General features: G+C 44.1%; 1 protein-coding gene across 2 annotated transcripts in view; it reads left to right on the top strand.

The window, feature by feature from the left end:
* The window catches only part of grpr (gastrin-releasing peptide receptor), a 97,002-nt gene that overhangs the window by 11,041 nt on the left and 61,908 nt on the right, over positions 1–24,053 (top strand). Inside the window, exons 1-2 of one of the 2 annotated variants that reach the window (XM_086006308.1) lie at positions 15,958–16,081; positions 16,282–16,633. In XM_086006308.1, the coding sequence (XP_085862434.1) occupies positions 16,304–16,633 (330 nt within the window). In that variant the 5' untranslated portion in view covers positions 15,958–16,081; positions 16,282–16,303. Of the gene's footprint in view, positions 1–15,957; positions 16,082–16,281; positions 16,634–24,053 lie in introns of those variants that run through there. The other variant, XM_086006307.1, reaches the window with a different exon arrangement.

Raw genomic sequence — 24,053 nt, forward strand, 5'->3', positions numbered from 1 at the left:
GGTCTGCCCAAATTGTGATGGGAACTCCCAAAGTGCTGAAATCCTGAGGGAGCACTTAAGGTCTAAGGAACATAGAGAGTTGGTGGCGCTACAGATGGCAGCCGGGAAAAGAGCTCGGAGAGTTTCAAAAAGGCAGAAAAGAAAAAGAAGAAGCAGAAAATAATAACTGTTTAAAATATTATTACTTCTACTACCTCAGTCCGAACACTACGAAAGGTGCTAAATTTGTAAAAAAAAATCCAGGGACATTATCAAGACAGCCAGTGGGTTGTATAAGTCCGCACTGCTGGTTCAACAGGACGAAAGTACAAGCTGTTAAAAGAAAAGGCTATGGAGGATGCTGTCTGGAACGAATTAATACCAGAGACTGAATTTATGAACTGTTCCCACAGAGACTGAACCTGTAAACTGATTCCACTGAGAGTATGTTTGTAAACTGTTATATGATGTTGACTCCATTGAGAGTATATCTGTAAATTGTTATATGACGTTGACTCCATCGAGAGTATATCTGCAAACTGTTTATATAAAGTTGAAGATTGTATGTTTAACGGGATTCTGTAAGTAATAAGCTAGGAAGGGAGGAGTGTTGTGTATGTAACCGTTTACCTTTAAGGGAACTATAGAATGTAACCGTTCGCCTTTAAGAGCACTACTTTAGGGTGGCACTATCTATTGGCTCATGTATACTGTAATACCGATAGTGACCACACCAGTATATAAGGGTTGTGATACGTTAACTAGGGCAGAAATCGCCCAGACCTCTGAATAGTAAAGACCTGTTTTGTTTGTACTTCTAAAGTCTCTGAAGTTATTTACTGCACAACCTACAGACTTTACACCACCCTGAACAAGAGAGAGCCTAACCATCATCCCTTAATATTTAATGGCATTACCATTGTCGAGTTCCCCACCATCAACACCCTGGGGGGGGTTATCATTGACTAAAAACTCAACTGGACCAGCCATATAACTGCCATGGCCACTAGAGCACAACAGACGTTGTAAAATTCTGTGGCGATTGGCTTACCTCCTGACTTCCCAAAGCCTTTCCACCACCTACAAGGCACAGCCAGGAGTGTGATGCAATACTCTCCACTTGCCTGGATGAGTGCAGCTGCAACAACACTGAAGAAGCTCGACACCATCCAGGACAAAGCAGTCCACTTTATTGGCACCGCATCCACCACCTTAAGCATTCTCTCCCTCCATCAGCAGCGCACCGTGGCTGCTGTGCGTACCATCTACAGGCTGCATTGCAGAAAGTCGCCAAGGCTTCTTCGGCAGCACCTGCCAAAACTGTGCCCTCCACCACCAAAAAAGACAAGGGAAGCAGGTGCAGGGGAACACCATCACCTCCAAGTTCCTGTTCAAGTCACACAGCATCCTGACTTGAATATATATCGCCGTTCCTTAATTGCCACTGGATCAAAATCTTAGAACTCCCTCCCTAACAGCATTGTCCGAATACCTTCAACACAGTTCAAGAAGAAGCCCACCTCCACCTTCTCAAGGTCAACGAGGGATAGGCAATTAATGCTGGCCTTGCCAGCGACCCCCATATCACAAGAATGAATAAAAAACGGCAATGGGCTTAGCTGACATCTTGCATGACATCTTGAGTTGGCGGCACAGTGTGATCCTAAATGGAGTGCTTCTAGACAGAGTGTTAAATTGGGAATTTGGAGAGAGTGGGGATTCGGAGCAGAGGGGAAGGAGGAGAGAGCGAGAGGAGCGGCCGGAGATAAAGGTAGGCCCAAGAGCCCGGAGAGAGTGCGAGCGTCAGGGAGCAAGGTAAGTGACACCAGCACAAAGGAAGGAGCTGAAGAGGAAAAAAAACAATTGGTGAGTAGCTGGTGATTGTTTTTTTAAGTCTTGAGTTTATTTCTGTTACGTTAGTTAATAATCTATTAAGTAGAGGTGTGGCAGGGCACCTCAGTCCCATGGAATGTTCACCTTGTGCCATGTGGGAACTCCAGGACACTTCTGGACAACCATGTGAGCAGGAAGTGTCATCAGCTGGAGGAGCACAAGCTCCAGGTTTTGGAGCTTGAGCAGCAGCTGGCGTCACTGCAGTGCATCCGTGAGGCTGAGAGCTACGTGGATAGCACGTTTCAGGAGGTGGTCACCCTGCAGCATAAGAGTGTGCAGGCAGAGAGGGAATGGGTGACCGCCAGACAGACAAGGAGGACCAGGCAGGTAGTGCAGGAGTCCCCTGAGTGCATCTTGCTCTCCAACCAGTATTCAGTGAATACTGATGAGGCGATGGCTCCTCTGGGGAGTACTGCCAGAGCCAAGTCCATGGCACCACAGATGGCTCAGCTGTAAGGGAGTGGTGGTGGGGGTGTGGGGTGGAGGCAGAAGATCAGGAAAGCAGTAGTAATAGGGGATTCGATAGTTAGGGGAACAGATAGGTGTTTCTGCGACCGCAGACATGATTCCAGGATGGTATATCGCCTCCCTGGTGCCAGGGTCAAGGATGTCACTGAGTGGCTGCAGAACATTGAATGCAGAACATTCAACAGCCAGAGGTCATGGTCCATATCGATATCAACGACATAGGCAGAAAGAGGGATGAGGTCCTGCAGGCAGAAAGAGGGATGAGGTCCTGCAGGCAGATTTTAGGGAGCTAGGAAAGAGATTAAAAAGCAAGTCCTCAAGCGTAGTAATGTCTGGATTACTCCCGGTGCCACAAGCTAGTGAGTATAGAAATAGAAGGATAGCACAGATGAATGCATGGCTGGAGAGATGGTGCAGGAGGGAGGGCTTCAGATTCCTGGGACATTGGGACCGTTATGGGGAAGGTGGGACCTGTACAGGCCAGATGGGTTGCACCTCAATAGAGCCAGAACCAATGTCCTCGTGGTCGGGGTTTGCTGTTGGAGCGGGTTTAAACTAATTTGGCAGGGGGATGGGCACCGGAATGTAGAATTAGAAAGGAGAAACAAAAAGTGCTCAAAGGATTGGAAGAGACAGATAGCACTAGAGTATGAAATAGTAAGGTATTAAGTGGGGTCAGACTAAGAGAGAATACAAGAAGGTCTAAGATAGGTTTACAGTGCATGTGTGTAAACACACAAAGCATGATAAATAAGGTTGGTGAGCGGCAGGCGCAAGTAGCCACATGGGAATATGGTGTCATAGCGATAATGGAGACCTGGCTCAAAAAAGGGCAGGATTGGGTTTTCAATATTCCTGAATATAAGGTGTTCAGGAAAGATCGGGAAGGAAAGCAAGGAGGTGGGGTGGCAGTATTGGTTAAGGAGAATGTTACAGTGCTGGAGATAGAGGATGTCCTGGAGGGGTCAAGGACAGAATTTATTTGATTAGAGTTAAGAAATAATAGAGCTGCCATTACACTACTAGGTGTATTCTATAGGCCACCAACTAGTGGGAAAGATATAGAGGAGCAAATTTGCAGGGAAATCACTATAGAGTAGTGATAATGGAGGATTTCAATTATCCTAATACAGACTGGGATAGTAATAGTGTAAAGGGCAGAGAGGGGGAAGAATTTCTGAAGTGTGTTCAGAAGAACTTTCTTGAGCAATATGTTTCCGGCCCAATGAGGAAGGAGGCATTGCTGGATCTGGTTCTGGGGAATGAGGTGGGTCAAGTGGAGCAAGTGTCAGTAGGGGCACATTTAGGGAACAGTGATCACAGTATCCTAAGGTTTAGATTAGCTATGGAAAAGAACAGGGAGCAATCTAGAGTAAAAATACTTAATTGGAGGAAGGGAAATTTCAGTGGGTTGAGACCGGATATGGCCCAGGTAAATTGGAATCAAATATTGGCAGGCAAAACTGTAAACGAACAATGGGCTGCCTTTAAAGAGGAGATGGTTCAGGTACAGTCGAGGTACATTCCCACTAGGGGGAAAGGTAGGGCAACTAAAGCCAGAGATCCCTGGATGACGAAAGAGATAGAGAGTAAGATGAAGCAAAAAAAGGGGGCATATCACAGATGTCAAGTTGAGAATGCAAGTGAGAATCAAGCTGAATATAGAAAGTTCAGAGAGGAAGTGAAAAAGAAAATAAGAAGGGCAAAGAGAGGGTATGAGAATAGATTGGCAGCTAACACAAAAGGTAATCCAAAAGTCTTCTATAGGCATATAAATAGTAAACGGGTAGTAAAAGGAGGGGTGGGGCTGATTAGGGACCAAATAGGAGACCTACGCATGGAAGCAGAGGGCATAGTTGAGGTACTAAATGAGTACTTTGCATCTGCCTTCACCAAGGAAGAAGATGCTGCCATAATCATAGTGAAAGTGGAGATACTGGATGGGATAAACACTGATAAAGAGGAGGTATTAGAAAGGCTGTTGGTACTTAAAGTAGATAAGTCACCAGGACCGATGGGATGTATCCTAGGATGCTGAGGGAAGTTAAGGAGGAAATCGTGGAGGTACTGGCCATAATCTTCCAATCCTCCTTAGAAACGGGAGCGGTGCCAGAGGACTGGAGAATTGCAAATGTTACACCTATGTTCAAAAAAGGGTGTAAGGATAAATCCAGCAACTACAGGCCAGTCAGTTTAACCTCGGTAGTGGGGAAACCTTTAGAAATCAGGGACAAAGTTAACAGTCACTTGGAGAAGTGTGGATTAATTAAGGAAAGCCAGAACGAATTTGTTAAAGGCAAATCGTGCTTAACTAACTTGATCAAGTTTTTTGATGAGGTAACAGAGAGGGTTGATGAGGGCAATGCGGTTGATGTGGTGTACATGGACTTCCAAAAGGCATTTGATAAAGTGCCACATAATAGGCTTGCCAGCAAAGTTGAAGCCCATGGAATAAAAGGGACAGTGGCAGCATGGATATGAAATTGGCTAAGTGAACGGTTGTTTTTCGGACTGGAGGAAGGTATACAGTGGTGTTCCCCAGGTATATGACTTTGACTTGGGTGTACAGGGCACAATTTCAAAATTTGCAGATGACACAAAACTTGGAAGTATAGTGAACAGTGAGGAGGATAGTGATAGACTTCAAGAAGACATAGACAGGCTGGTGAAATGGGCAGACACGTGGCAGATGAAATTTAACGCAGAAAAGTATGAAGTGATACATTTTGGTAGGAAGAATGAGGAGAGGAAATATAAACTAAAGGGTACAATTCTGAAGGGGGTGCATGAACAGAGAGACCTGGGGGTATATGTGCAAAAATCATTGAAGGTGGCAGGGCAGGTTGAGAAAGCGGTTAAAAAAGCATACAGGATCCTGGGCATCATAAATAGAGGCATAGAGTACAAAAGCAAGGAAGTTATGATGAACCTTTATAAAACACTGGTTCGGCCTCAACTGGAGTATTGTGTCCAATTCTGGGCACCGCACTTTAGGAAGGATGTGAAGGCCTTAGAGAGGGTGCAGAAAAAGATTTACAAGAATGATTCCAGGGATGAAGGACTTCAGTTACATGAATAGACTAGGGAAGCTGGGGTTGTTCTCCTGAGAGCAGAGAATGTTGAGAGGAGATTTGATAGAGGTGTTCAAAATCATGAGGGGTCTAGACAGAGTAGAGAGAAACTGTTCCGATTGGCAGGAGGGTCAAGAACCAGTAGACACAGATTTAAGGTGATTGGCAGAAGAACAAAGGTGACATGAGGAAAAACTTTTTTATGCAGTGAGTGGTTAGGATCTGGAATGCACTGCCTGAAAGGCTGGTGGAGGCAGACTCAATCGTGGCTTTCAAAAGGGAATTGGATAAGTACCTGAAGGAAAAATATTTGCAGGGCTACAGGAAAAGCACGGGGGAGTGGGACTATATGAATTGCTCTTGCAGAGATTCATGGATTGAAAATTGGTTAACAGACAGGAAACAGAGAGTGGGAATAAATGGGTCTTTTTCGGGGTGGCAGGCGGTGACTAGTGGGGTACCGCAGGGATCAATACTTGGGCCGCAACTATTCACAATATATATCAATGATTTGGATGAGGGAACCAAATATAATATTTCCACGTTTGCTGACAACACAAAACTAGGTGGGATTGTGAGTTGTGAGGAGGACGCAAAGAGGCTTCAAGGCAATTTAGACAAGCTGAGTGAGTGGGTAAATACATGGCAGATGCAGTATAACGTGGATAAATGTGAAGTTAGCCACTTCGGTAGGAAAAACAGAAAGGCAGAGTATTATTTAAATGGTGATAGATTGGGAAATGCTGATGTACAAAGGGACCTGGGTGTCCTTGTACACCAGTCACTGAAAGCAAACATGCAGGTGCAGCAAGCAGTTAGGAAGGCAAATGGTATGTTGGCCTTCATTGCAAGAAGATTTGAGTAAAGGAGCAAGGATGTCTTACTACAGTTATACAGGGCCTTGGTGAGACCACACCTGGAGTACTGTGTGCAGTTTTAGTCTCCTTACCTAAGAAAGGATATACTTGCCATAGAGGGAGTGCAGCGAAGGTTCACCAGACTGATTCCTTTGGATGGCAGGACTGTCATATGAGGAGAGATTGGGTCGACTAGGTCTGTATTCACTAGAGTTTAGAAGAATGAGAGGGGATCTCATTGAAACATATAAAATTCTGACAGGGCTAGACAGACTGGATGCAGGGAGGATGTTTCCCCTGGCTGGGGGGTCTAGAATGAGGGGTCACAGTCTCAGGATACGGGGTAGGACATTTAGGACTGAGATGAGGAGAAATTTCTTCAGTCAGAGGGTGGTGAACCTGTGGAATTCTCTACCACAGAAGGCTGTGGAGGCCAAGTCACTGAATATATTTAAGAAGGAGGTAGATAGATTTCTAGATGTAAAAGACGTCAAGGGGTATGGGGAGAGAGCAGGAATATGGTATTGAGATAGAGGATCAGCCATGATCATATTGAATGGTGGACCAGGCTCGAAGGGCCGAATGGCCTACTCCTCTTATTTTTCTATGTTTCTATGAGAGCCGGCACAGGCTCGACAGGCTGAATAGCCTCCTCTGTGCTGTAACCATTCTATGTTTCTATGATTCTATGATTGCATCTTTCCATTAGCATGTTAAATACACTCCCCATCAAAGTGAGCTTTTATCTTGACTAATCCTTAATCAAAGAGTAAGTGTGGACTACAAATCAGATAAATTGTCTCCTTCAAGTTCTTTGTCAAAACCAGCTGTACATACTTCAGAGTCAGATCTCACTGCCTCAGTGTTATAATCCTGGCATAGCTTGCCTCTGGCATAATTTCAGGAAAACTGCATATATTACCTGAAAAAGGGAGTGAGTTGAAGGTAGTCACTTATCCATTTGTTTCAGATAACATTAGTAAATTGTTTGAATTTTTCTATTATGCTTTATTATAATGTAATGTGAGCTCCTTGACTGAAATATAACGCCGTAACTCCCTCCCAGCTGTTGATAAGACCATGCACAGATTGCTTGCCTTGCTACTGTTAATATATAAAATTACCAAGAGATAATTCAAAGACCTGGGGCGCACAACATTACACTCACTTTGAAGTTCGTACAATGGTGATTGTAGCCATCAGCTGACTGAATTTCCTCAGTACTATGTACAACATCCATTTGTTTTCATTACCTAACGTGTTTCTAATACAATTATATCACTGTACAGCATACTGTGGTAGGAAAATCCAAATATTAGATTTAAAATCTATTATATCAAAACAACCATGGACTGTGAGAAATATCATCTGAACGATTAATGCATTTCCTGTTGTCTGCTTTGTTCGTAGAAGTGTTTAAATTATCCAATATAAGTTAATGGATGAAGCAATTTCGCACCAATGTTTGCTAATATCGCACAGTATGATCCCAAGACCCAAATGTTTTCTGATGAGTATAATCACAAAGAAACACCCATCACCATGAGAGAAAGTAGGCAATCTCAAACGTTTACCTCGCTTAGTTCTTCAGGAGAATGGATAGTTATTTTATATTCTTCTCATGAATCAAGCTACGCAAATTGTTCTTGCTGTGCGCAGATTGACTGCACATCAAAAGTACTTCATTGGCTGTAAAGCGCTTTGGGACATCCCAAAGTCGTGAAATGCGCTAATTAAATACAAGGAGCTGAAAATTCAGTAGGGTTAGCGCCCCATTTGAGGCGCTAGAGGGCCTAGCGCCGGAGTTATGGCCGGTTTGTAAATTCAGTGGGGCCCTGCCATCGGCGTTAGACCGGTTGCGCTGCGCCGGCACCGATGACGTCATCGGTGTGCGCAGCGTCCCGGTTGCCGTGGTGACGGGCCCCAACGCCGAAATTGAGTTGCGGCCGCCTCGCCCGTGGCAGCCGCAACTAACGATGTTTCAGCAGAGTCCTACGCGAGTTAGCGCCGGCGCATTAAGGTCGCGCGGCAGCCGGCCGCTTTCCCGCCGGCCGCCTGCCCGCACCTCCCTCCCCGGACTCCTCCACCCCCCCCCCGCGGAACAGATGCGTCTGGCCTGCGAGCCCGGCACTTCTCCGAGGTGCCGGGCTCATTTTTTTCAAGATTTCAACGGCCAGCGGGCGGGTGCAGGCAGCTCCTCCTTAACTGAAGGAGGAGGCCTGCACTTCCCCAGCCTGCCGCACCGCATCGGGTGCCGCAGCGCCGGAATTGCGCCGCAATGCGGCAGTCAGCGCCCATTTCGAGGCGCTGACACCCTCCTGTAGCGCCGGCAGCCGTTTGGGCGCGGCGCTACTGAATTTTTGGCGCGCGCAGGGGGACTTAGCGCCGGCGCTAAATTTCCGGCGCTAAAGCCCTGGCGCGGCGCCAACTGAATTTCTAGGCCAAGTTGTTTCTTTTACTCTCAAAGCTATTTGATGTTCCAAGGTGAATACAGGTAGGGAGATTTTGCTTGACAAACCTGATAAAGTTCATTGAGGAGATGATCGATGCGGTGGATGGGGGAAATTCAGTGGTGTATATGGACTTTTAGAAAGCCTTTGACAAGGTACCACACAGGACACTATTGGAGAAGATGAAGGGTTATGGAATTAGGGAAGGGTAGCAAATTCGATTTAAAACTGTCTGGAAGTGAGGAAATGGAGAGTGGGAGTTAGGGGGTTTCTCAGAATAGTTAGAAGTGAGTAGCAGTGTCCTACAGAGTTCTGATCTGGGACATCCTCAGTTCACTGTAACCCAATGATTTTGCTATAAACTAGTAGGCGCAATAAATACTGTAATTCTAAGGATCAGAGGAAGCTGCAAGGGGCTGTTGATAAGATGGTAGAATGGACAAAAAGGTAGCAGAATGAATTCAATGTCAGTAAATGTGAGGTGGTACATTTTGATAAGAAAAGTAATTATACTTTGAATGGGGAAAGCTGGGTGATGTGGAAGAACAGAGGGATTTGGGGTTTCATATTCACAAGACATTAAAAGCAGCATCTTAAGTGGATAAGGTTTAAAAGAGCGAATGGAAATCACAGTTTTAAGGCAAAACGTTTAGAATATTAAAGTCGAGATGTACTGGCAGATCTACATAAATCTATAATAAGATCATAGTTGGAGCATTGTGCATTTTTCGGCTCCATATTATAGGAAAGATATTGTGGCAACAGAGCAAGTACAGATTCACTAGGATGCTGCCTGACATGAGGAAATACAAATTGAAAAACTGGGGCTGTTTTCATTAGAACAGAGGAGATTAAGGGGTGTTTTGATAAAGGTATCGAAAATTATGAAGGGATGAGATAGAGTAGATGGTAACAGACTGTTTCTGGTGGTTGAGGGGTCTAGAACAAGGGGGCATAGATGTAAGGTTAAATGTAAGAGATTTAGGACAGAGAGCAGGATCATTTTTTTTTTACACAGAGGTTTGTGAGGCTGTGGAATACACTACCTGTACCAGAATTAGTGATTGAAGTAGAGAGTGTGTCAACGTTTAAGAATAAGTTAGGGGGTGATACGAAGGGGGAATAAAGGGATATGGGAACAAGGTGGGCACATATGGAGGATAATCACCAACATGAACTGGTCGGGCCCAACAGCCTGTTTCGGTGTTGTAATATTTATGTAATTTTAGGTAGTTCAATACAGTCTACCTCAAGTCACTGTACATCAAGCTTACCAATGTAACTCCACAAAATACCCAACATTTCAATGGAAATCAATTAATGTATAGTGTATAACAATAAGGTCATTTTTGATGAGCTGTATAATTTTGTTGCTTATTGCCTTCAGTCTTGCTCCCCTCAAATACATTTAAGTCATTAAGCAGTGATAAATTGATAGGACTGCGTCGTATCATAACAGTAATGAGAAGTTAAGCATCACAGAATAATATTTTATGTGAATGAAATTTCACTGCTTTATTGCCACAATATCTTTCTTATAGTGTGGAGTCAAAAAATGCACAGTACTCCCAACGATGGTCCCATTATAGTTTTATATAGATCCACCATTACACCTCAACAATTTTTAACATTTGCTTTAAAATGTCAGTATATTAGAGAAATGGCCAATTTTGTTGCTTAATGGATACTGAATTGAAGAATAACAAGTTTCTGCATCGTTTAGTTAATCATTTTAAGGTGTGAGATGTAAGCGATTTTCCATTTCGATTTCCTGTCGTTTTGTGCTGCTGACTGATCCAGTACAGAGGGCGGGTAACTAAGTACAATGCCCGCACTAATCTTTAGATGCAATCATTAGTCATCAGCAACATCCATTCTAACAGATTAGCTGAATTAATCGTTATTGTACCTTTCCATTTTAAGACAAATCAATGTGAATATTTTTCCTTGCTAAGAGTTGATTAATTGAAGCTTTATTGTCAATATAGCAAAGGCTATCACTACTGATTGTTTTTCAACAGCAATAAAATAGAGAAATCACTTCAATCGTTACATTTATCCCATGTATAAATTGAGTGTAAATACGGAAGAATTTGTGAAGTTTGCAAGCATTTGTTCCACTGTTTCTCCTAAACTTCCTCTCTGGCCAACATAATAATCATAATAATCATAATCATAATCATAATCAACTTTATTGTCATTGTTAGTGCACAAGTGCAGTACAACGAAATGTAGGCTTGCGGCTCCCGAGAGTGTACATTTAGATTAAGACATTTAAACATTCCACATACATTTGGCTTGTAATACATTAACATAAACATAACCATAATAAAGTGCATTGGCAGATGTGCAGGCTTTAGAGTTTATTTGTGGAGTTCAGTAGGATGACAGCCCTGGGAAAGAAGCTGTTCCTAAATCTGGTCGTACGGGTGCGAATGCATCTGTAGCGTCTCCCAGATGGCAGGAGGGTGAACAGACTGTGGCTGGGGTGGGTAGGGTCTTTGATGATGGACCATGACCTCCGTAAACAGCGTTTCTGGTATATGTGCTCTATGGTTGGTAGCCGGGTGCCGGTAATGCGTTGGGCAGTTTTGACTACCTGCTGCAGGGCTTTCCGGTCATAGTAGCTACAGCTGCCATACCATACAGTGATACAGTTCGTCAGGATGCTCTCTATTGTGCAGCGGTAAAAGTTAGAGAGGATCAGGGGTGACAGGTTACATCCCTTCAGCCTCCTTAGGAAATATAGGCGCTGCTGGGCCTTCTTCACCAGAGAGGAGGTATTGAGGGACCAGGAGAGGTCTTCCGTGATGTGGACTCCAAGGAACTTAAAGCTGTCAGGATAAGAACTAAAGGTCTCAGGATAAGAACTAAAAGTACCTCATAAAATTTTTCAGATTTAAAGTCATAGAATCTTACAGCACAGAAGGAGGCTATTCAGCCAATCGTGCCTGTACCTGGCTCCTTGAAGTTCCACTCCCTTGTTCTTCCCCCATAGCCCTGCAATGTTTCCCCATCCCTTTTGAAAGTTGCTGTTGAATCTGCTTCCACCATCCATTCAGGCAGTGCATTCCAGATCATAACAACTCACTACGCAAAAAAAAAATCTAATCTCCCCTCTGGTTCTTGTGCCAGTTACCTTAAATCTGCGTCCCTGGTTACCGACCCTTCTGCCAGTGGAAACAGTTTCTCCCTATTTAGTCCCCATTTAATTTTGAACACCTCTATTAAATCTCCCCGTAATCTTCTCTGCTCCAAGGAGAACAATTTCAGCCTCTCTAGTCTCTCCACATACGACTTCCCACGTATAGTGCAGGTATAGTGAAAAATAAAAGCTGGTGCTGGACCATTGGAGGGTTGTACCCGGGAACAAAGCAACCACAGAGCCACTGACATTGCATCATTTTTGTGCGTGCGATGGCATCCAGAGCCAAACTGACAGGTGTCTTGGAGGAGAAGGAGGGTAAGGAATGGGGGCATGTGGCATACAAACATACGAACATACGAATTAGGAGCAGGAGTTGGCCACTAGGCCCCTCGAGCCTGCTCCGCCATTCAATAAGATCATGGCTGATCCGATTACTCCACATTCCCGCCTACCCCTGATAACCTTTCACCCCCTTGCTTATCAAGAATCTATCTACCTCTGCCTTAAAAATATTCAAAGACTCTGCTTCCACCGCCCTCTGAGGAAGAAAGTTTCAAAGACTCACAACCCTCTGTGAGAAAAAATTTCTCCTCATCTCAGTCTTAAATGGGCGACCCCTTATTTTTAAACAGTGACCCCTAGTTCTAGATTCTCCCACAAGAGGAAACACCCTCTCCACATCCACCCCGTCAAGACCCCTCAGGATGTTTCAATCAAGTCACCTCTTACTCTACTAAACTCCAGCGGATACAAGCCTAGCCTGTCCAACCTTTCCTCATAAGACAACCCGCCCATTCCAGGTATTAGTCTAGTAAACCTTCTCTGAACTGCTTCCAACGCATTTACATCCTTCCTTAAATAAGGAGACCAATACTGTACGCAGTACTCCAGATGTGGTCTCAACAATGCCCTGTATAACTGAAGCATAACCTCCCTACTTTTGTATTCAATTCCCCTCGCAATAAACGATAACATTCTATTAGCTTTCCTAATTACTTGCTGTCCCTGCATACTAACCTTTTGTGATTCATGCACTAGGACACCCAGATCCCTCTGCATCTCAGAGCTCTGCAATCTCTCACCATTTAGATAATATGCTTCTTTTTTATTAGAACACAGATCGTGGGACTTATTCGTACCACAAAGCAGTGAGCTGAGTATCACATAGGATTGGTGAGTAGGGTGGCTGTGGCCCACTTATAAGTCCACTACCTGTTTGGGTGGCGAAAATCATCATGGCTTTGAACCTATATACCAGAAGGCCATTCTTATAGTCACAAAGAGGAGACATCCCTGGGGTCAGCTATTTACCAACAACAACTTACACTTGGACCTTTAACACAGAAAACATCCCAAGGCGTTTCACAGAGGCATAATCAGACAAACGTGTGCCGAGCCAAAGGAGATACAGGAAACTTTCTGGTATCCGGCATGGACGGGGCCAACGTGGTGCTGGTTCATCAAAAATTCCGGATAACCGAACGCTATAGTAAAAGATACGGAGCTGAGAGCTCCGTATAAAGCAACAAAGCTTCAGAACAATCGGCACAAGTTGCAAGCGTCTCTGTAGCTTAGCAACAGCTGCACCTGCACCCTTGCACAGCAACAACTGGAGTAAAAAAAGTAATAAAAGTTACCTGAACCTACTCCTGAATTTTGCCGGTTATCTGACATTTCCGGTTATTTAGGGGCCGGTTAATCGAAAGTTTCCTGTATTAGCGAGGTGATCAAAAACCTGATCAAAGAGGTGGATTTTAAGGATAAGAGGGAGGCAGAGGGGCAGAGGGGTTTAGGGAGGGAATTCCAGAGCACAGGGCCATGGCGGCTGAAGGCAGGTCCGCCAATGGTGGGGCATGGGGGTATACCAGTGAATTAAAATGATGACAGGTGTCCTCTGTCACCACACAAAGACCGATACAGATTTTAGCATTGCACTACTACAGCAGCACAGGTAGTGACATTTTTTCCACAATTCTGCCACCTGCATGATGCAGACCATCAGATCCTGTCTGGATATAACTACTCGTGCACCTGTACACAATACTGTCACATACCTGCAGTGGAAGTTACTTGATGATTATTCCAATGACATGAAACTGCCATCATGCACGTGAGTGATGGTTTGGGGGGACTGTGCTCATCACACTTTTGTCCTTGTGTAATTATGCAGGACTCAATGTTTCTAAGGAGAAAGAAGGTCGTCTCCTTGGACAATTCTTTTACCTTTTTTAACTGTGGCTGAGACACTTCAGGTTGGATTCTGGTCTCCTTGGCAGAGTTTCTGTGGGGCGAACTTTCCCTCTGCCCCAACCGCCCCTTCCCCGTAACCTTGACTCACTTTTATGGCTTGGGGCTCATCTGGCATGTAGGGTGGACTCCCAGCGGGATCCGCACGACCAAGAGGGAGCCCATTGCTGCTGAAGAGCAAAATTCTTCCGGTGATGCAGCGGGATAGCTGGTGCATCACCAACGGAGGCTGCCAGACATTTACAGGGAGTGGGAGAGCCTCGATGAGACTCTTTTTAAGGCCTCAGCCATTCGTCACTTGGAGCTTTTTATCATGTCAATAGAAGGAAAATAAATAACTTGCATTTATCTAACTCCTTCATAACTTAGGATGTCAGAAAAAAACTTTACAGCCAATGAAGTACTTTTTAATCAGTACTCACTGTTGTAATGTAGGAAATGCGGCAGCCAATTTGCACACAGCAAGATCCCACAAACAGCAATGACCAGATAACCTGTTTTAGGTGTTGGTTGAGTGATAAATGTTGGCCAGGAGAGTGTTGACTGGGGAGAACTCCCCTGCTGCCGTGGGATCTTTTACATCCACCTGAGAGGGCAGGTAGGGCTTCGGTTTAACGTCTCATCTGAAAGATGGCACCTCCGACAGTGCAGCAATCCGTCAGTACTGCACTGTAGTGCCAGCCTAGATTATGTGCTACAGTGCCAGCCTAGATTATGTGCTCAAGTCTCTGAGTGGGGCTTGAACCCTGACCCGCAGGCTATAATACTACCACTGAGCCAAGGCTGACACCTTGTCCATATATGATCTACTCTGATACTTCACAGTGCCATTTAGTGCTTAGCATGATGCTTCATTTGGAACACGTGGCTTGATAATTCTCAGTGACAGTTTTCTTTGTAAAGTTCTTTAGCCGTATGTATTTGTCAACAGCAACTTGCTAGTGGACCCATACATATCATTCACATTAACCTTCATTGCTTACTTAATATTATGTCCATATTTGGCCTGCCTGATAATTCTGATCAGTGCTCAATAAATGTCTTCCTCTAAGTGAGGAATCCTATATAAATGTAAGTTGCTGTTGTTGTTGTTCTGATACTTCACACTTTTCATTGTTTACTTATGTACTTTTCTGAAGATCAGACCGCTTTTTGTGCAATTTCAGTGAGTGTGCAACACTATTTTGAGCCTCTTTATTGCCTTCCATGCCTGCCATACCCATAGACCACCGGTGTTGTGGACTTGCAGCCTGAAGAAGCTGTCCAACCACCCACAAGAATTTGCAGGGTCTCTTCAGTAAAAGGGGATTTCCTTTGCACGTGATTGCACCCTCCACCACAGCTAGATTTATCCACTGCACAGGTTACTTCCAGTTAAATGACTTGATCGCTGCTTCATGAGTAGGTCAATGCGTTTATTGCTGAAGTGTTTTAATAGGTTAATCAGTATTCTGGCAACATCAATCTTGCAGGGATCAAAAGCTTACATTCTTGCGAATGTGCGATGAAAGCATACTGCTTTAACACAAATTCCACATGCAAACGTCAGCCCCCTTTGATGATGCTATTTAACTGTTTCAATAGTAACATCAGTGCATCATTAACTCTGTAAAGAAGCTCTTATCACGGTGGTATCAGCAATGCATCGATCTCAAAGTACAGCAGACCCCCTTCATAAGCACTCTCTTTGTGAGTTGTAGAAAACATGCTGCAGGAGATGGTTGATTTGCCCTCCCCGTGTGCCCGTGAGCCGTAGGAGTATACATCAGAGATGATAGGCTTACCGCTCAACTTGCTATGCATTAAAAGGCTGGAATTCAGGTCAGTGCTTAGGGTGGGAGTGCACCTTTCTGCAGAGCTGGCAAATCCGCTTATATTGTGGGTTTCAGATTATCACACCTGCTGCCCACGTTCTCAGCGGCGCTGTCCAGTGTTGGGATATCCAGAATTTGAAGGGGGCAGTTGAAGGTATGGTAGAATATCGGAAAGCACTAAAATAGTTTGGGAGTATTTAGATTGGCGATAAGCAAAAGTGATCACCACAGATTATTTCCATTGGACTCCAGTGAATAGCATGCATATTGTAATCTATTTCTGTGTAATTATTATGATCTAAATAGCAGTATCGCGAGCATTACTACATAGTGTTCATTTATTCATTTTTGCAGGTATAAAGCTATAGTCAGACCGATGGACATCCAGACCACCAATGCCCTGATGAAAATTTGCGTGAAAGCCGCCCTCATCTGGGTGTTTTCAATGCTGTTGGCTGTTCCTGATGCTGTATATTCCGATCTGCACTCCTTCTATGACCCCCATATCAATAAAACATTTAAGGCATGTGCCCCGTACCCGCATGGTGATGAGCTGCACCCTAAAATCCACTCCACAGCGTCCTTCCTGATTTTCTACGTCATCCCACTCTTCATCATATCCGTGTACTATTTCCACATTGCCAAGAATTTGATGAGGAGTGCTTACAACATTCCAGCAGAGGGCAATCAGCACATTTTGAGACAGGTAAGCCTACAGATTTCAGGCTGATGAGCGTCAGAGGTGATGGTACTGTATTATAATGTAATGAAGGCCATTTCGAATCAACACTGAGGGCAGGAAAACCGGCTTGAAATCAATCATTTCGTCTGGACAAATCAATTTCCATTCACTGCACTGCAAAATGTAATGATCACAGTAAGGACAAATCCTGCTTACAATTTACATTTTAGACTGTACTTGTGGGCCACGACTCTTCATGTGACCTTTAAGAACTCTCATTCTCCTAGCAATGTTTCCAATGTTCTCAAATATTCAGTACAGCCGAATATTGCGGTCAACATCAAGTTATTTAACTAAGGTTAAAGGGGAAGAAGTCTGATAGAAAAGACCCACTGCCTGCAACTGGTGGAGTGTGGTGTGCCCATGAAGTATGGGGTGTGTCCATACTGTGGTCAGAAGGATGGTGGCAATGCCCACACATGTTATATCGTGCTCAGCATGCCACTCATGAGCTCCTGGCACCCGCTGTCCACCTGGTGAGGACTCAACCTCACTTGTCTAATATCTAACCAGTGACTATCACCTTACGTACCACCCCCAGGTCACTTTGGGGTTGAAGTGGCTCCATGCTGGCAATGGACTTGCTCATCAGATACCTGAACCAGGCAGGTCCGCAGTAATGGTGATGATTGCTTCGCTAGTCTAGCTTAATAGTGGAACCTGGAAGGATAGACCCGTCAGTGAGGGTTGGGATTCTTTACACTTGGCTCTCGATAACCCTGATGCCAGTGCCCTAATGGGTAGGGTGGTCATAGTTGGACAAGCAGGAGGAAGCTTTTCAGTGCTTTGTACTGATAAACGATGTGGCTTTAGTGGGTTAAATTCAGACAGTACCACTGTGCACATTTGGGGATCCCTGAGCTTTGGGTCTGACAACCTGTGCTAAAGTTCTCTTGATTTGGATATGTGGGCTCTGTCCCTATGGGGAGAGAATTTGCACTCTGTCAGGCAAACAGAAACTCAACAGACACAGCTTTCTCAGTAACTTGGTTTGGAGACTCTGGGCTGGATTTTCATTGAGGAGTCGGGTAGGAGGCGGGACTACAACTTTTGGGGTTGTAGTCCCGCCTCCATCAAGATCTAGCCAACCCACGCGAGTTTCCCTTGATTGACCTTGTTGAGCCCGCCCAGCGGGCTCAGCAGGCCAATTAAGGGCCACCCGGCAACAGGTGACGTCACAGATTGATATTTCATCTGTCAAGACCTTTTGACAGATGAAATATCAGCGTTTGATAGCTGTTTGAAGCTGTCAAACACTGACAATCTGTACTCCAAGTTAATTCCTTCCTCTCAGGATGATTTAAAGATCTCCCTGGAACAGAAAGCAGAATGCTGCAACTTTTGACAGATCGCGGCCATTCTGCTTTCTGTGCTGGTGAGATGAGGGACTCCCGAGACCTGAGGGAAGGAAGGCTGTAAAGGTAAGTAAATGTAAGTAAAACTTCTTTAATCACTTTAGACACACCAAACACACTTACCTTTGCACTCATGCACCCATCACTCACCTGAACACCGGACATCTCGACCCCTCCAAGCCCTTCATCCCGACGGCCCGCCTCGCTAACTTGGCGTGGTTTTGGAGCCGTCGGGAATCCCACACTTCAACAATGAAAATAGGGATTAGGCTAAAAACTGCCTGTTAACTACCTGTTAACAGGCAGTTAATTGGCACTAATCCCCTTCCCGCCTCAGGGAGGCGGGTCCCAGTGCAGGTTTGGTACCCGCCTCTTTTGAAACTGGCATGGAGGCGTGTTGGGGGCGGGATGGGTTCGTGCCCCCCACACGCCTCCAATCCCGCCTCAACGGCCCAATGAAAATTCTGCCCTCTAAGTACGGTGACGGGATTCCATGTGTCATAGATGCGCAACCAACCAAAACAAAATGAAAGCATGTTTGGCATGTTTTGGATGGGGTGGGAAGTGAAGAGTCAAACATTACTTTGTTATTGACATAATGATGTCACTTGATGCAATTCACATCATGAAGACAGTGGGAGGTCTTTGTGCAATAGTGTAAAACGGGCGATGTCGGATCAGCCGCTCGTTATACGTCTCTCCCGATTTTAATTTCCATTGGAAGTCACTGGAAATTAAAATCGGGACATGTGTCTAATGGGCGGCTGATTCGATAATTCCCCTTTTACACTATCGCCCAGCGTCAAAATGACCCCCAGTATCCTTTTAAAAAAATTGGAAATAACACTGTGTATTACAAAGGTGTACAAATTAAAACCACAATCAAATTAATGATACAACAATAAGAAATTGGCAAAAAAAAATCTAAAATTGGCAAAAAAAACTAAATGTGGTGACTGGAGATTATCAAGAGTCACAACAGGAAAATTGGAGGATTTTTTTTAAGTCCTGTACAGTGAAGAAAGAAGCCCAATATAGAGTATTAGCACTGCAGTGATCTAATCATCACCTCTCAGACCTTTCCTTTTGTTCTTTCATCCCCTCCCCCATTTCCCAGCCCCCAAACTGGCCTTTTAATCTGTTCCATTTCCTGCTTTTTTTCTCAGTTCTGACGAAGGGTTTCGACCTGAAACATTGACTCTGTTTCTCTCTCCACGGATGTTGCCTGGCCTGCTGAGTTTTTCCAGCGTTTTCTGTTGTTATTTCGGATTTCCAGCATCCGCAGTATTTTGCTATGGTATTAATAATGACTTCAGCACTGGGTTAACATTTCCTGTAACATTCAAAACACTTTCAGATTTTTATTTTTAAATATGCTTCAGAGTGGTACTAGCAAGAAAGCCATGAGTTAGAAGAGAATAAAGAAATAATGGGCTTTGGAGAGAAAGAAGGCGGGAGTGTGGATTGGAACATGTGGATTCTAAGCTTGTTGGTAAACTCTCAGCTGCAGGTTAAACGCTCACCTTTCACTTTTTGGGCCTTTTGGGTCTGAATTCAAATCCAACCCTGTCTATTTCAGTGAAAATATTCTCCGCTGGCCGAGAGTTTGGGTAGTTTCAACCCAGATACTGGTGGTCGTGAGCCCACAGTTATTAAACTGCCCTTAATTTGGCACTGTAATACTAAATTGGCAATGTTACTTAGAGGCCACAGGATGGCTTATATGTAAAATGGAAAAGTGTCATGTTAGTGAAGCAGAGGATGAGGTTGGGTCTATAATAAACTCTTTGGACATTGTAGAAGGAATTTTACTTTGTATTTTACCCTGCTTTACTTGACCTGGCAGTGCTTGATTCTTACACTGGGTATCCAAAATGGAGACTGTTCCATTCTGAGCACAAAATTCACCAACATTTAAAAAAAAAAATAGATTCGTTTGTTGCCATAACTAAAAGTATAATAGTGAAGTTAAAACAAGATCCCATCGATTATTGATGTTGAAATCATGCTGTGAAATGTGGACACATGTTTATATGAAAGTCTTCTGCTTGTTATTCCAGGTAAAGCTTTCACCCATGTATAATGAGTGCCCTTGTTAAAATAGCTGACAAAGAAATTTCGCACAACTCATTGTGTTCGTAATATCATCCAGTGCACTGTCAACCCCTACATTTCTTCCAAAATTCACATTTGAGATATGACATTAGATAACGTGGCCAAGTTACAATTAGTCATTCTTTTTCTCGACTCAGTGTATAAATCCCATGAAAAAAATCAGAAAGCAATCTGAGCATTCCCAGTACTAAGTGATGTTCTGTCACTGAGACATAGCGCTGAAAGTGGGAACCTTCAAAAGTGTTTGCCATTAAACTTTAATGGTTTCTCATTGAGATGGTGCAGCCTTTGGGTCCAGTTAATCAGAATTGTCAACAGTTTATATACGAATGTATGGTATAAGCTGGAGTAATAAGACTGTAATTGAAACAACTGGTGCTGACACACAGACATAAAAGTGAAACTTGTTCACGGAGGGCAATAAAACAGAAACCGAATATTCTTACACCTCTTCTCTGAGCCAAGAATACTTGAGACGTGTATCTCTAAAACATCACAATGCAGCAATTACCCTCATTCTTGACATGCCAGAACCATGGAGAATTCTAAAGGCTATTACAAATGTCCAAGATTATCGTGTCACAGGAAGAGTGAATTCCATCAGGAATACATTGCGTGCTGCCTCATAAAATACCTCTAATGAGCATATTTGTATCACACAGCCCACTGAGAAGCCTTGCAGCAATGTCCAGTACTGCGTTCAGCGGGCGGGATGTCAGTGAGTTTAGGACCTCGTCATTTTCTGTCCCACCGCGCCCCCCAACCCAACACAAGCCCCGCTTGCAGAAGCATTTTCAGCAGCAGAAATTTCAGGATTATAGTGAGGAATACTTACTACCTTAAAATTACATTGGAGAATGCTGTAAAATCTAGGATATGCAGTGAACAAATGGTTTTTAGTGCTTTATATGTCAATCACCATTTATTCAGGTCCCCGAGGCGTCTATGAAGAGTCTCAAGAAAAAGCCTGTAAATCTGAAAAATAACCATTCTTATAGTTTGAAATATGGTGACTTGTACAAGGGCTGAAATTTGTTAAGAATACGTGAAATAAAGAAAGGCTTGCATTTATATAGCACCTTATCATGTCTCTCAGAAACATCCCAAGGTGCAATTTGTACTCCTTCTGCTGTGACACTGCCACTCCCATAGGGCTGGCACCCAGCACTTCCACTCATCTGTGTGTGGGCAGATGGCAGAAGGTGAGTGTCTTCTTGAAGGACACTGTAATATATATGGGTAGAACAAATGAAAGACAGAGACACGGAGTTGCTAATCAGGGTGCTTGTTTACAAGGCCAGAGCGAACTGAGCATGCTCATACTAAACCACGTGACAAACCATGTGGTAATACATTACACTGCTTTCCCCTTAAAAAAATGTACATATTCCCCTCTCAAATACAACAAAACTATGGTCCCACCTGTCCCAGCATTACATGTACCACATAACAAAAACTCCTGTTTTTTTTCCTTTTAAATCAATTACAAATGCTACAAATGAACTACAAATCCAGTTTAATAACAGGTTTGCGGAGTTTTCCTGATCTCCTTACAAAAGATTTTGGTGTTGAACCAATTTTCGGGCTGTTTTGTTCTGGTTCCAAACTCAAAGATGATCTTGTTTCTATCTCAGATTTGTTTGAACCTGATACTTCAGTTTCTGAAGTCTAAACAGAGTCAAACTCATGTATATATTCATGATCAAGTGGTTCAAGATCACGTCTTGGTTCATCTCTAGTAGAGATAATTTGATCTACATGAACACTTCGGATGTTGTCACCAATTTCAACCAAATATCTCTTGGTTCCATCAACCTCTACTATGGTTCCTGTATCCCACTTGTGTGAACCTGGCTTGCCAGGGGGACTGAGAACACAAACACACTCGTTTTGTCTGAAACTGCATACTTCCTGATTGCTGTAATAATAATGTTTCTGACTCAACTGTTTCTGTTCAACTCGAGGCCAAATTTGGTTGAACAAGACTCAATCGTGTTCTCAATATCCTCTTCATCAAGAGTTCTGCTGGGGTATATCCAGTTGTAGTGTGCGGAGTAGTTCTGTACTTCAGCAAGAAATTTGCCAAACGTTGCTTCATGTTGAGTCCCGAACAACCCTGCAACGTTTGATTTTTGAGAGCTTCTTTCACTATTCTGACTGAACTTTCGGCTGTACCGTTTGAAGCTGGATGATACGGTGGAACGAGAGTGTGTTTGATACCGTTCCATTTCATGAACTCTTGGAATAGAGTAGAATGGAACTGAGGGCCATTGTCAGAAACAAGCTCTTCAGGTAAGCCATGACATGTGAAGATAGACCTCTACTCATCTATGGTACGTTCAGTTGTAGTATTTGAACCCATGTGTTTCACTTCAATCCACTTTGCATGACTACAAGTACCAGGAAATAATCATTTGCTTTCTCACAGAAGTCTACATGTACTCTCTGAAAAGGTTTACTTGGCCATGACCAGGGTTGTAGTGGAGTTTTGGGTGGTTTGTTTCTGCAATTTTGGGAAACGCTGCATTTGCTGAGAAGTGATTCAAGATCATTGTCCAATCCAGGCCAGTAAACAAAGCTTCTTGCAATTGATTTCATACTGACGATCCCTGGATGTTCAGTATGAAGTTCGGCCAGAATTCTATCTCTCAAAGAAGTAGGTACCACCACTCTGTTTCCCCACTTGATACAATCTTATTCACAAGACAATTCAGTACAAATGGACTGGTTTCAACTCTGTGTCCAGACACTGATCAGTCCATCCATTCAAGGTGTTTTCATACACTCTTTTCAGTGCTGAGTCCTTTTGAATCTCATTTGCAATCTCAGTTGTATTCACGGGAAAGTCTTTGTCAACTGCACCTAGCATGAAAATCTCTCCTTCACTACCAACACATGAGTACTCATGTGGCAACCTGGATAAGGCATCTGCGATTACATTTTGCTTTGAAGTGTGATATTCAATCGTGCAGTCATATTATGACAACAACACTGCCCAACGTTGCATTCTTGATGCGGCCATTGCAGGGATGGCAGATTTGGGCCCCAATATTGCTAGGAGTGATTTGTGATCGTTTTTTAAAATCCGTTTATGGGATGTGGGCATTGCTGGCAAGGCCAGCATTTATTGCCCATCCCTAATTGCCCTTGAGAAGGTGGTGGTGAGCTGCCTTCTTGCACCGCTGCAGTCCATGTGGTGAAGGTACTCCCGCAGTGCTGTTAGGGAGGGAGTTCCAGGATTTTGACCCAGCGATATACTTCTAAGTCAGGATGGTGTGTGACTTGGAGGGGAACTTGGAGGTGGTGGTGTTCCCATGCGCCTGCTGCCCTTGTCCTTCTAGGTGGAAGAGGTCACGGGTTTGGGAGGTGCTGTCGAAGAAGCCTTGGCGAGTTGCTGCAGTGCATCTTGTAGATGGTACACACTGCAGCCACGGTACGCCGGTGGTGGAGGGAGTGAATGTTTAAGGTGGGGGATGGTGTGCCAATCAAGCGGGCTGCTTTGTCCTGGATGGTGTCAAGCTTCTTGAGTGTTGTTGGAGCTGCACTCATCCAGACAAGTGGAGAGTATTCCATCACACTCCTTACTTGTGCCTTGTAGATGGTGGAAAGGCTTTGGGAAGTCAGAAGGTGAGACACTCGCAGCAGAATACCTAGCCCCTGACCTGCTCTTGTTGCCACAGTATTTATGTGGCTGATCCAGTTAAGTTTCTGGTCAATGGTGACCCCTAGGATGTTGATGGCGGGGGATTCTATGATGGTAATACCGTTGAATGTCATGGGGAGGTGGTTCGACTCTCGCTTGTTGGAGATGGTCATTGCCTGGCACTTCTGTAGGGCGAATGTTACCTGCCACTTATCAGCCCAAGCCTGAAAATCATCCAGGTCTTGTTGCATGAGGGCATGGACTGCTTCAT

The sequence above is a fragment of the Somniosus microcephalus genome, chromosome 14, assembly GCF_052327205.1.
Source record: "Somniosus microcephalus isolate GS21.2 chromosome 14, FLI_Smic_1.0, whole genome shotgun sequence".
Lineage (NCBI taxonomy): Eukaryota > Metazoa > Chordata > Chondrichthyes > Squaliformes > Somniosidae > Somniosus > Somniosus microcephalus.